At 40.6% G+C, this 14,523-nt stretch overlaps 1 protein-coding gene across 14 annotated transcripts in view; it reads right to left on the minus strand.

Annotated features, from left to right (window-relative positions):
- Positions 1–14,523, minus strand: part of kiaa1217.S (KIAA1217 S homeolog) — a 261,072-nt gene that overhangs the window by 80,079 nt on the left and 166,470 nt on the right. For all 14 annotated transcript variants that reach the window (XM_041567402.1, XM_018269086.2, XM_041567400.1 and 11 more), the window contains one exon: positions 8,986–9,184. In XM_041567402.1, the coding sequence (XP_041423336.1) occupies positions 8,986–9,184 (199 nt within the window). The remainder of the gene's footprint in view (positions 1–8,985; positions 9,185–14,523) is intronic.

Consider the following 14,523-nt stretch of genomic DNA (forward strand, 5'->3'; position numbering starts at 1 on the left):
TTACCATTTAGAGCTGTAGAGAGTTCTCTTACTCTGGCAGGAAGACCTGCTATGAAGCAATTAGAGAGGCGAGGGAAGGAGAAAATGCACACAGGATCTTGATTGAAGAATCATCTATGCATTTTAAATGATGCCAGAAGATGCACTTGGGCCTGGGCTTAGTCAGGGCAACATTGTCTCCTAACAAAATTTACAGGTATATGAAAAAACTGCTCGTTCAGCCATTGAGTAAAAGGTCTTTAAGAAGTTGAACCATAACAGCACTTCACACAGGGTTTTAAGATACACCATTCTTCCCAAATCTTACCCCAACTATGCTTCAGGCTAATCCCCCCCAAACCACTGTTCTAAGTCACCATTCCATGTCCAAGTACTGTCTCAATAAAACATGTTCAAGTACTGTCGCAGGAAAACATGTCCAAGTGCTGTCCCAATAAAACATGCCCAAGGACTGTCCCAAGAAAACATGTCCAAGTACTGTCCCAAGAAAACATGTCCAAGTACTGTCCTAAGAAAACATGTCCAAGTACTGTCCTAAGAAAACATGTCCAAGTACTGTCCTAAGAAAACTTGTCCAAGTACTGTCCTAAGAAAACTTGTCCAAGTACTGTCCCAAGAAAACATGTCCAAGTACTGTCCCAAGAAAACATGTCCAAATACTGTCCCAAGAAAACATGTCCAAGTACTGTCCCAAGAAAACATGTCCAAGTACTGTCCCAAGAAAACATGTCCAAGTACTGTCCTAAGAAAACATGTCCAAGTACTGTCCCAAGAAAACATGTCCAAGTACTGTCCCAAGAAAACATGTCCAAATACTGTCCCAAGAAAACATGTCCAAGTACTGTCCCAAGAAAACATGTCCAAGTACTGTCCCAAGAAAACATGTCCAAGTACTGTCCTAAGAAAACATGTCCAAGTACTGTCCTAAGAAAACATGTCCAAGTACTGTCCTAAGAAAACATGTCCAAGTACTGTCCTAAGAAAACATGTCCAAGTACTGTCCTAAGAAAACTTGTCCAAGTACTGTCCCAAGAAAACATGTCCAAGTACTGTCCCAAGAAAACATGTCCAAGTACTGTCCCAAGAAAACATGTCCAAGTACTGTCCCAAGAAAACATGTCCAAGTACTGTCCCAAGAAAACATGTCCAAGTACTGTCCCAAGAAAACATGTCCAAGTACTGTCCCAAGAAAACATGTCCACGTATTGCTCCAAGAAAACATGTCCAAGTACTGTCCCAAGAAAACATGTCCAAGTACTGTCCCAAGAAACATGTCCCAAGAAAACATGTCCAAGTACTGTCCCAAGAAAACATGTCCACAATGCAACAGATGTTCCTAAACTTCCCAGCATTGTCTCACAGCCAAAGTTAGTTGCAACCTGCCATGTGTTTTATATTCAATACTGTACCCCCAACTAGCAAGAGAGGAAATAATGTACCCCGTTCTGTATTTTAAATGGGGATTAGAAGTTTGAAACCCTCATTCTGCTCTATGGGTATGTAGGGCAGGGAGTGCAGTGGAATGCACCAAAAAGCCACCACACAGGGACACCACTGTAAAGGCCCTGCATTAACTGTAACTAACTGGTGAGTAAAATGCACCTTTTATTGAAAGGAAACACCTTTCTACTCCTTTCCAGTTCTTTTATTTATTATTTAGCTGTAGTTAGTGATCAGAGCCAAACACCTATTCATCAGGTATTTACAAAATATTTCCCCCCTGCCGTCCCAGGGACGAGTGTGAGAAATGGGAGGAGGTTTAAAGTCCCTGAGAGTTAATAAACAGACAAGAGACTTTCATCAACGTGTGAAAACTTGCACAGGGGATCAGGCTAAGTGCTTGGAATATTACATGGGAGTGCAGGCTGCACCGCCACAGAGACCTTCCAGCTGTATATCCCACCATGAGCTGTATATCCCACCATGAGCTGTATATCCCACCATGAGCTGTATATCCCACCATGAGCTCTATATCCCACCATGAGCTGTATATCCCACCATGAGTTGTATATCCCACCATGAGTTGTATATCCCACCATGAGTTGTATGTCCCACCATGAGCTTTATATCCCACCATGAGTTGTATATCCCACCATGAGTTGTATGTCCCACCATGAGTTGTATATCCCACCATGAGTTGTATGTCCCACCATGGGAGCAGCTACAGGGGGGAAGCCTGAGGCACATTGAATTAAAGGGGATATTTGTCTTACAAAAGAAAATGTAATTCTAAGCAACTTGTTTTAAATTACATACAAATATTATTTCAATTGAAATCAGTGTTTTCCTGACTCTTACTGCACCAGTTATGTCTAAAACACCACCATATAATACAATAATATAATGATCCAAATCAGTCTGGAGGGCCCTTGGGTGGACTGGGGGTGGGTCAGAACCACTAACCAGAAGCATTAAATAAGCAAAGCACTTTAAGTGCCAAAGTCTTTTTAAGGGAATGGCACAAGGGATGATTTTGGCATTTGAAATTTTAAGTAGCTCAGGAGCCTGCACAAAATGACCTGAAATTACCCCCACTGGCTGCCTTAAATTACTAGTGGCTCTAACATATGGAATCATGGGGGTGTGTGCTGAGGTGCAGTTGTTCCCCCTGCCCCACTGGGGGTTCTGTCACTGACTGGTGCAAAAGATTATTTCAGAGCCAGATTTCCTCGTCTGGTGCCCGAAGCCGCCAGGTCCTAGTGCCCACCAGGTTTGACGCACCCCCCCCCCCCTGTGCGAGTGATGTGCCGATTCACTGAGGAGCTGTGGCTCCCTTTTGCCTCTTAGTATGCGGTTTGGTGCCATGCAGCCCCTGAAATTTGCCGCCCTAGGCCTGGGCCTTTGTGGCCTTGCCACAAATCCGGGCCTCATTATTATGTGGAAACACACATTTTCCAGGGATAGATCTCAGTATGTCGTGCCCCTAGGCCTGGGCTCATTCCTCCCTCCCCCACATCTCAAAACACCTGAGGTATAGGTGGGTGGGAGAACAGCTGTATAGTCTTCTGCCTGCCCAGTATCCAGTATGTCTCCCAGTCTATTAACAATTAAGCCCACAGGCATCATGCTGCCCATAAAAAAAAAAAAAGTGCTGTCCCCTGGGATCGAATGATTCACGGTGCACACAAACAAACCATTCTTGTTAGGTCACATGAGCCAATTAACAGAAAGAGTTCTGTCTTCTGCTTCAACACTTCTTCCTGTTACAGTTAGAGCTGCAGTATTTCTGGTCAGGTGATCTCTGAGGCAGCACACAAAACCATCACAAAATGGTGGTTCAAGGCAAACTATCTGTTGCTCAAGTATTCATTTTGGGGGTATTGTTTTCCTTTAATTCCAGGGTTCATCACCCACATGTGGCCTATGCCTGAAGGAGGGAGTAAATGATACTAAATCTATAAAGATACCAGTGAAATGATTTCATCGATTTATAATATTCAGGAATGTTACAAAAAAATCTTTCCCAGAGGAGCAATAGGACCGTAACCACCGTGAAGGAGATTTCCCAGAATGCAGTCTGCCAGACATGGTAAGGTAGGTGGTAAAACTATAAATCATAAGTGGGAACTGGTATAGGAAAGGAGTGGGCCCATTCTCATGACTGGATGCTCTAAGAATAACGAGAGCATTAGGCAGATATTCATTCTTGATGCTGTTGCTAAAGTTCAAACATGACTGAGGCTTTATGTGGGTTTTTCCTGTAAAATGACATTATTTGCACATTGTGCGTGAGTTTAATCCGGCGCCGTAGCTCAAGGCTGTAATTTTACCAGATAATGATAATGAGGAGCTGGTAATGAGCCCTGAGGGGATATTAGGGAATATTAATCTCCCCGCTGCACTGCTTACATCCCTGCAACTTCCATCATGTCTGACTTTGTATCAAGGACTGGGAATGTTTGGAATATTAACCATCGCGCTTTATGATTTAGTGGCGGCATTGTCAGGCAAGGGAGGATATGAGACACAGGTGAAGTCTAGGCCTCTGGTGGTTTCATATTGGATATAAAGGTGAGCGGAAATATTTTAGCTTTGGAGTAGGCATTGGCTGGGATGGGGAAGATGTTGCTGAACTACTACTATCTGTTGACTATCTGTTGGCATCAGTAGTTCTGTAAGGTCCCAGGCTGCCCGTCCCTTTCTTAATCATTGCAATATTGATTCATAATAATGTTTTTACAATCAGTTTCTGGATGCTAGAGTGAAAAGCTGACGATCCATGCTCGGATTTGGTAGTTTATCTCATTCGCTTGCTAATGCTGGTGGTGTGTACTTAATACTGCACACAATGTTATTTCAGCAGCATCCCCGTGTTTATATCACTATTGAGACTTCGATTAAAATTTTAAATATGTCTGTGGGCAAACTTTATGTTTACCATATACTGAAATTTAATTGCACAATATTAATATTTTTCCTAGGTCATTATAGAAGTGTTATTTTATGGGGTGGGCCTCAAAACTAATTGCATTCTTCATTCATTGATTCATTAAATGATATTATCCTCCCAAATATTGAAACAGTGACAATTGGGGACAGCAGCATTTTATATTGGTGTTCTTCGACTTTCCACTGCTGCTGAACTACAGCAGCTCCCAACATCTTGCTAACACAGTGGGGCTTATTTATCAACACTGGGCAAATTTGCCCATGGGCAGTTACCTTTAGCAACCAATAAGTTATTAGCTTTTTAAAGCCAGCTGCAAGTAAAACAATGAATGCAGCAATTTGATCGGTTGCCGTGGGTTACTGCCCATGGGCAAATTTGCCCAGTGTTGATAAACAATCCTCAGTGTCAGATGGAGGCACTGAGAGCTGCATTTTAACAAAAGATTTAGGTGTGTCTAATTTTGTAACCCTTTGTAACCTTGGGACCCCAGATGTTGCTAGACTACAATTTCTAAAATACATCCACAGATAACCCCTATAAAGCATAGTGGGAGTTGTAGTTTAACAACATCTCAATAGGGTTAGGAAACAGGAGTCTAATGCAATAATTTCCAACTGTTTGTGTTTCTAAAAGCCCATATCTTCCAACATTCCAGTCCACTCTATCTAGACATTGCCCAATCGTCTTAAAGGCCCATCCACTATTTTGTTAGCAACACTTCTAATGCTGGTTTAACAGGCACAAAATGTCACATGCAAAATCCCTTGTTGTTAACGGGGATAAGTAAATTTGCCATTCAAATTGTATTTCCATGTTTGGCAGAGATATGCCAGCCCTGTATAACTGGATTACAAGTGCCCGACTGCAACTTTCTGTGCCATTATCTGTGCACACAAAGGAAAACCTGACTCAGGAGCACCGGGTTCAGTACATTGTCCTTTTATAACGTGCCTTTTGTTATCTCTCTATGGAACATGAATCTAGAACACGGAATATAAGCCCTATTCCCCTATTAGCCAATGGCAGTAGCAGGGCTTACGACCTACCCTATAGCAGAGAGAACTATTTATAAAGTATATATATTATATATATTAGGGATGCACCGAATCCACTTTTTTTGGATTCGGCCGAACCCCTGAATCCTTCGCTAAAGATTCGGCCGAATTCTCGAACAACATGGTCCAAGTGGACGCCACTCTGGGGTAATAGCCATCTTCCTCAATTTCTCACTATTCCTGATGTCTCTCAATGGGCTGCTAGTGGTATCAAACAGTTACAGGATGTAGTAGTGGGAGGGGACTTAAAGTCATTCCAAGCTTTGAAGGATGAATTTCACCTGCCCCAAAGTATGTTTTTCAGGTACCTCCAGCTTTCCCACGCCTTTCGTTCCCAATTCCCTGAGAGACCGATAGAAGTGTCAGGTACTACTCTAGAAAAATATCTACGTAAAGATGGTCTAAACAAACCTCTCTCCCGCTCGTATACACTGCTGTGGTTGACCTCCCCTGACCCACTTGTCCATGTTCTAGGAAAATGGAAAAGGGATATCCCTGAACTAACTGATGACATGTGGCAGGACAGCTTAAGGCAGATCCCCGAGATAACTATACCTGCTAGGGATCGGTATATTCAAATGAAATTCCTGAATAGGGTCTATTTGACTCCCTATAGGCTGGGCAAAATGTTCCCTAATGCATCCGATGTTTGCTTTAGATGTGGGGGGGATGTTGGTTCCTATATGCACATATTTTGGCATTGTCCAATTATACAGAAATTCTGGAAGGACGTGGTGTTTTATTCCTCCGAAGCCTTAGACCTGCCTCGTATTTTGTCCCCACTGATCTGCCTACTGGGTATATTTGAGGATCTGGACCTGGACCACTGCACCAAAATCTGCTATCTCCAACTTCTCTACTTCGCAAAGAAAGCCATACTTCTTAATTGGAAATCTACTGCCCCTCCGTCCCTGCCATTCTGGCTGAACCTAGTCAACGGTTCTCTGTCAAACCAGAAATTGACATACCTTTCCCGCGGCTGTCCGCAAAAATTTACCAATATCTGGGGTTCGTGGCTGACCTACAGAGAGAACCCGGTCACTCCGCTGATAAATGTGAATTGTTAAACTGTGGTATTCCTGATTGCTAGATGTGTTAGCATGCCCTGCTCCCTTTGCCTTTGCTCTCCTATCTTTTCCTTTCTTTCTCTGTCTCTCTCTTACCCTATTTTCTTTTGAAAACCTGAAAATAAAAACTTTTAAAAAAAAAGATTCGGCCGAATACCGAACCGGATCCGAACCCTAATTTGCATATGCAAATTAGGGGTGGGAAGGGGAAAACAGTTTTTACTTCCTTGTTTTCTGAACAAAAAGTCACGCGATTTCCCTCCCGCCCCTAATTTGCATATGCAAATTAGGGTTCAGATTCGGTTCGGCTGGGCAGAAGGATTCGGCCGAATCCGAATCCTGCTGAAAAAGGCCGAATCCGGAACCGAATCCTGGATTCGGTGCATCCCTCATATATATATATTTTATGTATATATATATATATATATATATATATATATATATATATATATATATATATATATATATATATATATATATACTGTTTATAGAACCTAATCTGTTTATAGTTAGAGTAGAGCAGAGAGAACTATTTATATAAAGTATAAATACTGTATATAATATATATTTATGTATATATACATATATATAAATATATATAGGTAATAGAGGATCCGCACTCTCATTTTCATTTTCAAAGTGATAGTTTTTATTTTCACATCACAATCCGACGTTTCGGTCCCTCCTGGGGACCTTTCTCAAGGATGTGAGAACCGAAACGTCGGATTGTGATGTGAAAATAAAAACTATCACTTTGAAAATGAAAATGAGAGTGCGGATCCTCTATTACCTATACTTTAAGCATTGATCGAGCACCTCGCATTCGCCACTGTCAGAGGTGCGGGCACTCCAGAAAAGTTTATAAATATATATATAAATATATATATATATATATATATATATATATATATATATATATACATATATACATATATATATATATATATATACTGTATACATATATATAAATATATATATATTTATATATACTGTATATAGAACCTAATCTGTTTATAGTTAGAGTTAATAGTACAAGCCAGCCATTCCACTTCTGCTGGACACTTGTTTAAGATAATGGCACAACAGGCCCCTTTTCTAGGCAGGCCAATCACAAGTGATCAAACCTCTTTCACTATGGATTGTCCCCTTATGGATGAATACTTCTCCATGGGCCAAAAATTCAAGAAATAGTGAGATTTTTCCCAATTTCTTGTCTCAGGCAGACATTTTTCCTGCTGACGTTTATTATGAGGGTATGTATTATGTATGCTCTATTGCAAAGATCTGCTGTAAAGCTAAACTGCAAAAGAAATTACACTAGTAAATTGCAGGGAAGTAGAGGGGGGGAGAGACACCAACACAAGCGATATGTATTCTGGATGTACATTCACTTTGGCATGCAACTAATAAATGATAAATCAAAGTATCCCATTTGCAGAAATAACTGTAAAATTCCATATCTCTCTGTTCTGTTGTAAGGGGGAGTACTGGGTTTTCTGCCTCCCACTTCTCCTTCTCAAGAATCAGAGCTTCCAATAATGTATCATTTCATCCTTATCATCTATGGCCCTTTGGGGTGGTGGCAGACGTGGTTACTGGGGGAGATTAGTCGCCCAGCGACAAATCGCCTCTTCGGGCGACTAATCTTCCCTAAATGCCTTCCTGCCAGCTAGAATGTAAATCGCCAATGGGATGGCACTCAGAATGCTTCCTCATGAGGCAACTTCGGGCGACTTCGGAAAACGAAGCGTTCCCGAGTACCATTTCGCTGGCGATTTACATTCTAGCATTTAGGGGAGATTAGTCGCCCGAAGAAGAGGCATCTTGTATTCTAAGATATTCTAAGACAATTGGCAATTGGTTTTCATTTTTTGTTATTTGTGGTTTTTGTGTTATTTTATTATTTATTTATTTATTATTTATTTTTTATTTTTTTATTCAGCAGCTCTCTGGTTGCTAGGGTCCAAATAACCCTATTATTAATGTCAATTATTAAAAAGTAGCAATAACAATACATTTGTAGCCTTACAGAGCATTTGTTTTTTTAGATGGGGTCAGTGACCTCCATTTGAGTTTTTTTCAGCTTTTTATTCAGCAGCTCTGCAATTTGCAATTTCAGTAATCTGGTCGCTAGTGTCCATATTACCCTAGCAACCATGCATTGATTTAAATAAGAGACTGGAATATGAATAGGAGAGGCCTGAATAGAAAGATGCATAATAAAAAGTAGCAATAACAATAAATATGTAGCCTGGCAGAGCATTTGTTTTTTTTTAGATGACCCCCCCCCCTCCATTTTAAAGAAGAAGAAGGCAAATAATTAAAAAACTATAAAAAATAAATAATGAAGACCAATTAAAAAGTTGATTAGAATGGGCCATTCTAAAAAGTTAACTGAAAGGTGAACCACCGCTTTAATGCAAATTTCGATTCTGTATCATTGTATGTATCCCTGTGTAATTAAGTACCATACCTGACATCGCTGAGCTCATAATAGATATTTCGGCCATCGTCCTTAATATAAATGGCTGTGTTGGGCGACTCCAGGATCTTCATTGTCAGTTGCTGAGCGAAGGCACTTACAAACAGGGCACGAATTGTGTCTATGCCTGTGATTTCATTGGGCATTTGCATTTTCTTGGTATCATCGCCATACTGTAGGAACAGCACACCTGCAACATACAGCGAAGCAGCGTTTAGAACTTTAGTAGACAGTATTACCTGTACTCAACACACATTTTGACCGTTATATATATATAAAATATACAGTATGTATATATATATATATATATATATATATATATATATATATATATATATATATATATATATATATATATATATATAAAATAGAACAAAAAAACAGCACCAAGGGTCTTGAAGTTACATAGTATGTAAAACTGATGTTTCGGTCCCCATTGGGACCTTTTTCAAGGTTCCATTAGGTTCCAATGGGGACCGAAACGTCGGTTTTACATACTATGTAACAATATAAGCTTTTTTCACTTCAAGACCCTTGGTGCTGGTTTTATGTTCTATTTTGTACATGAATTCCATTCCGAGCACAGGGGCAGCTACTAAGTAGCTCCTGCGGAGAGAGGTGCTTTCCATTACAGATTTTATATATATATATATATATATATATATATATATATATATATATATATATATATATATATATATATATATATATTATAAACAGAGGCTTCATCAGTGGAACCAGATATTCATGCTGATACACAATTATATCAGTGCTTGAGTACAAGATGACTTCCATTGGTGGAAGGAGGCCCTTGCCTTAAATAAACCTTAAATAATTGCTACGATCTATCCATGAAAATATTAGACTTGTAGTGTGGATCATCAGTATAGATACAGAGATTATTGGGTAATTTTGGCATTCAGGAAGAGGAACCATAGTTGAGGCCAAAAGAGCGCAGATGCCAGCTGTGAGACCGTCTGAGGTCACGGCAGGCAGTAGTAGTTATTGTTCTGTAGAGCACATTAGTGAAGGGAAGCACCCAGGAAACCAGGAGGTGCTGCAATGAAAGGGTGTTACTGTGCTAGAACCTTGCCTGGTGCAAGGTACATACAGTAATTGGGCTGCACTATCCTTGAGCTTTGTAGAAGAAGCTAATTGCCTGGTCAGAAAAATAACAGCCTGCTCTTGTTTTACGGCCGATGTTCCCCTAAAGTGATGCTTCCCCTGCTAAGAAGGTCAATGGACCTTTATAAGGACAACACAGACATTCAATTGTTTTCATTAGTTAGAGCAAGATGACACATTTAGTTCAGGAATTTAGCAAAGTTAGGGTCGTATAGTAAAAAAAAAAACAGACTAGAAACAAGAGTATAAAGGCACCTATAATTTTTATATGTGAAATTACTACTGTAATGTAACATAAACTCTCACCATTCACTGCAGGAATTCCCCCTGGTGAAGACAATAACTACAAACTTCATGTCACAAGGTCACTACAATCATGTTCTGGAGTACCCAGGTGCTGCACAATGGAGCCTTTGGCTACAGTTGCACAGGTCAATGTCTAGACCTTGTTTGTATAAGGAAGCTTCGTCCTGCAAGTTAATTGCAAACAGCCACATGTCCCCCGTGATATCATTCTGTATTAAATTGCAACTGTATTGTTCTCAGATAATAAATGTATTTATCCATTATGAATGATCCAGCTCTTGGATACGCTTAGGATTCGTGTGACATTCTTAGCACTACAACAAAAGAAATGCTTCTTCGTGCTCTGCCTTTGGGATGGTGGGACCGCACATTTGTCTCCAAGCAGGAAGCCTAGGATTGGCATAAAGATATTTCTCACATCCTTGATGTCTGCATATTCATTATCCCACAGGTACAGAGATTTGGTAACGTAATGTGCTAGAACATATCCAGATTCCATTCTTTCAAGCTGTGCTCCTGCCCAGGCCTGGACTGGGAGTCAAAATAGGCCCTGCCATTCCAAGTACACAGAGGCCCAAACAGCCCAAACAGCCCCCTATCAGCCCAATATATGGTAACTTTCTATGGAACCATACAGCAGCCCCTCTGGCATTTGCCAGAACCCACAGATTGCCAGTCCGGGCCTGCTCCTGCCTCCTCACTATACAAACTGGGCCATGATCTCATCATTGTCATTGTGAGCTGAAATCAGTTATAGGTTTTTTTCAGTCTTAGCCTTGAAACCATGAATTCAGTGCAGCTTTCAATGATTTAGAACAGGTATCCCCAACCTTTTTAAAAAAAGAATTTTAACTCTATATTCATGCTGAGAAAAAGGTTTTTTATCTTATATTAAAAACATAGCATTTACTTTCATGGAGCCTAACGCATTTCATGCTTACCCAGCACTTAGTCATAGGCAATTTACTCCCAACCTTTTTTACCCATGAGCCATATTCAAATGTGAAAAAATTGGAGAGCAACACAAGTATGGCAAAAGTTCCTGGGAATGCTAATTATCGGCTGTGTAGGATTGCCACCTGGTATTTTACCGACCTGGCCGGTAAAAATTATGGTTGATCCCAATGTTATTAATAGGGAAAAAAGATAAATATATAGGAAGGCCTGCATTTTTTTCCAGAAAAGGTGGCAACACTAGCTGTGATTGACTATTGGTAGCACTTATGTGGACTTACAGCCTACAGGAGGCTCAAAGAGAAAGAGAGAATTTGCCAGCGCTCGGTTTGCCTTTAAAAAATAATTACAAAAAATGAGTTTTTAGTTCCACACTTTGGCCAAAATATGTAAACACGCATGCCATGTCAAGGCCCCTCATTGTACGTGAGTCCTAAACATACTTCATCTACCTGCACTACCCCCACCTGCCGCGCATGCATGCGCGTACACGTCGGCAAACGGCACAGTTGAATGGGGACGCACAGGTCCACATATTGTGGCTGGGCGGCATATTGCCCCTAGTTTTTTGTTGCCCTAAGCCTGGGCCTTTGTGGCCTCGCCACAAATCCGGGCCTACATTTTGCAAATTTAGAGGCTACTATGCAACAAATGTTCATTTTGTAGGTGATATTTATTTTGATCAGGTAGTTGATCTGTATTACATATTACCAAAACTGTTGACAAGTCCCAAATACCAGTGCAAATACCTGTCAGACTAGAATACATTCTGCTTTTTCATTTGCAAGTGAATCTACTGAGCCACTTGTTCATGGTCCTAGGATGCAGTTAATTCCCATCAACACTTACTTATAAGTCAGATGAGGCTATCACTGGGGCTGCAGAACAAATGCAATTTCTCTATACCCTAAACCAGCCCTGTCTGTGCTCAGTGCATTGGTTTTAGTCTAATGGAAATGTTGAATTCTTTCCTAAATAGCCTTAATCATTCAATATTCTGTGCATGTGAGTTTATCATACAGTATACTCTGGGGGTTGCTAACTATGTCTATAGGGTTTACTGATCAACATGGAGCAGAATACACACAGCAATGTCAATGTTTACAATGCATTTAAACACTCTGTGCATTTGTACAAGTGCAAATCAATAGCCTCTATGTTTTTAATCCAGGCCCAGAGAAAGGGGTTTGTTCTACTGGCCCTAGCACAGTAAATTGGTGATGGTTATAGTCCAGGACCAATAGCTGCTTGGGTCCAAAAGGAGAGACTAGTCCACTGTTACTTCCTGCACAACTGCTGCTATAGTGGACCACAACTTACTGAACAATCTGAACTACCAGCCCACACTAACTGCACATAGCATTGATCTACTTGTTAAGTCTGTGGCTGCAAATATTGGATCTAAATGGAAAGAAAAGTGTTGCTCCTGTCACTTTAGTGTTGGGCAGTGCCCCCAAAGGTTCTGATGATATTCATAGAAGCCAAAGACTAATCAAAAAGGAATTACAGTACAGTATTTTTGTGGCCTGAAGGCTCCATGCACATGAATTGACCAACCAAGCTATTGTTGTTTTGTATGGTCACCTTTCACTTGGAGGTAGTGAATTGCCCCAGGGTGCAAAACTAGGTTACCTTTGTGACACCATTCCACATAAATCAGCAGTTTTGTCAGTTGGTTTATCTGAAAACTTTTCACTGACCAGACTTTCTTTGTGTATTTGTAATAATAATCCTCAGAAAAGACCCACAATAACAAAGCTCAGTGCTGGGATTTTCTCCATCCGTTTCCAGGATCTGATCAAATCACTTGTTACTTGATGGTTTTTCCTTTTCAGGGATAATAAATAAGATATACATCTAGTTTCCAAGCATGCCCTACTAAACACCGGGAGCAAAGCTGTTTTTCCCTACGGTTGGGTATAGTGCAAGAGGCCCAGTCAAGATGAGAATATTCACAATGAAGGTGAGTTTAAAGGCATTTCCTAGTGTACAGTAAACCGGCAGGATTAAAGAGAGGGATGTAGGGCCATCATGGCCTCAAGCTGAAAAATTTGACAGGCCTAAACTGTGTTGGTCAAGATACTCATAACAGAATTCTTGAGATACCCATATGTTTGCACATCAGTGTGTTCGCAAACCCTGCAAAAAAAGTCACTAATCTCTTCAAACACTGCAGCCAGATACGATACGTTATAGAGGCAGAATGTGGCACACAAGTGATATCTGGTTCATAGAATTGCAGGTGTAGAGTCACACAACTTGGGTGCAAATCATTAGCTGCTGGCATCGTACATCATAACAGGCTGAACTGAGACTTGATCTACTGTATGTAAACTCAATTTTTTTCCCCCCAGATCATTTTACCTAAAGTAGGACAAAGTCATCAGCATGCTCAAGGCCCTACCCTCTTTATTAAAAGACAGTATAAATCACAAGAAAAATATGTGCCAAGGAAATGGGTAAAATTGCAAGAAGTCAGCTATTGTCCTATAAACCCAAGTGTACAAGGGAAGTTCTCCCCTTTGTAAATCAATACATTGCTCATAGTAAAAACATCAAGCACATTATCCACAGGTATTAGCCATTGCTGTAACAAGACAAAACACTTAAAGGGCACCTATCACAGCCAAAATCAAACACATATTAACAATCTGACCAGTACAAGCTAAACACGTTTAATCAAACTACAAATAGTTTTGTGATATTCTTTTCCAATCTGAGATTAACTCCCCAAATGTTCCTAGGTAAACCAAAAGTAGGTATGTATGCGTGCCTAAGGGCAGAGACAAGCTCTGCAAGCTCAGATTCGGGGAGATTTAGTCGCCCGGCGATAAATCGCCACTTCTTCGGGCAACTAATCTCCCCGAACTGCTTCCCGTCGGCTAGAATCTAAATCACCAGCGGGATGGCACTCTGAGCCCTTCATTTTCCAAAGTCGCTTTGAAGTTTCCTTTGTGAGGCAACTTCGGAAAACGAATTTCACCGATTGCCATTCTAGCCGGCGGGAGGCAATTTGCTGAGATTAGTCGCCCTGAAGAAGAGAAGATTTGTCGCTGGTCGACTAATCTCCCCAAATCTGAGAGTGTGACTCTGTACTAAACTGTATTTATTGTTCCTTTATTATAAAAGATGAGGCGACACTCT

Source organism: Xenopus laevis, chromosome 6S, assembly GCF_017654675.1.
Source record: "Xenopus laevis strain J_2021 chromosome 6S, Xenopus_laevis_v10.1, whole genome shotgun sequence".
NCBI classification, from domain to species: domain Eukaryota; kingdom Metazoa; phylum Chordata; class Amphibia; order Anura; family Pipidae; genus Xenopus; species Xenopus laevis.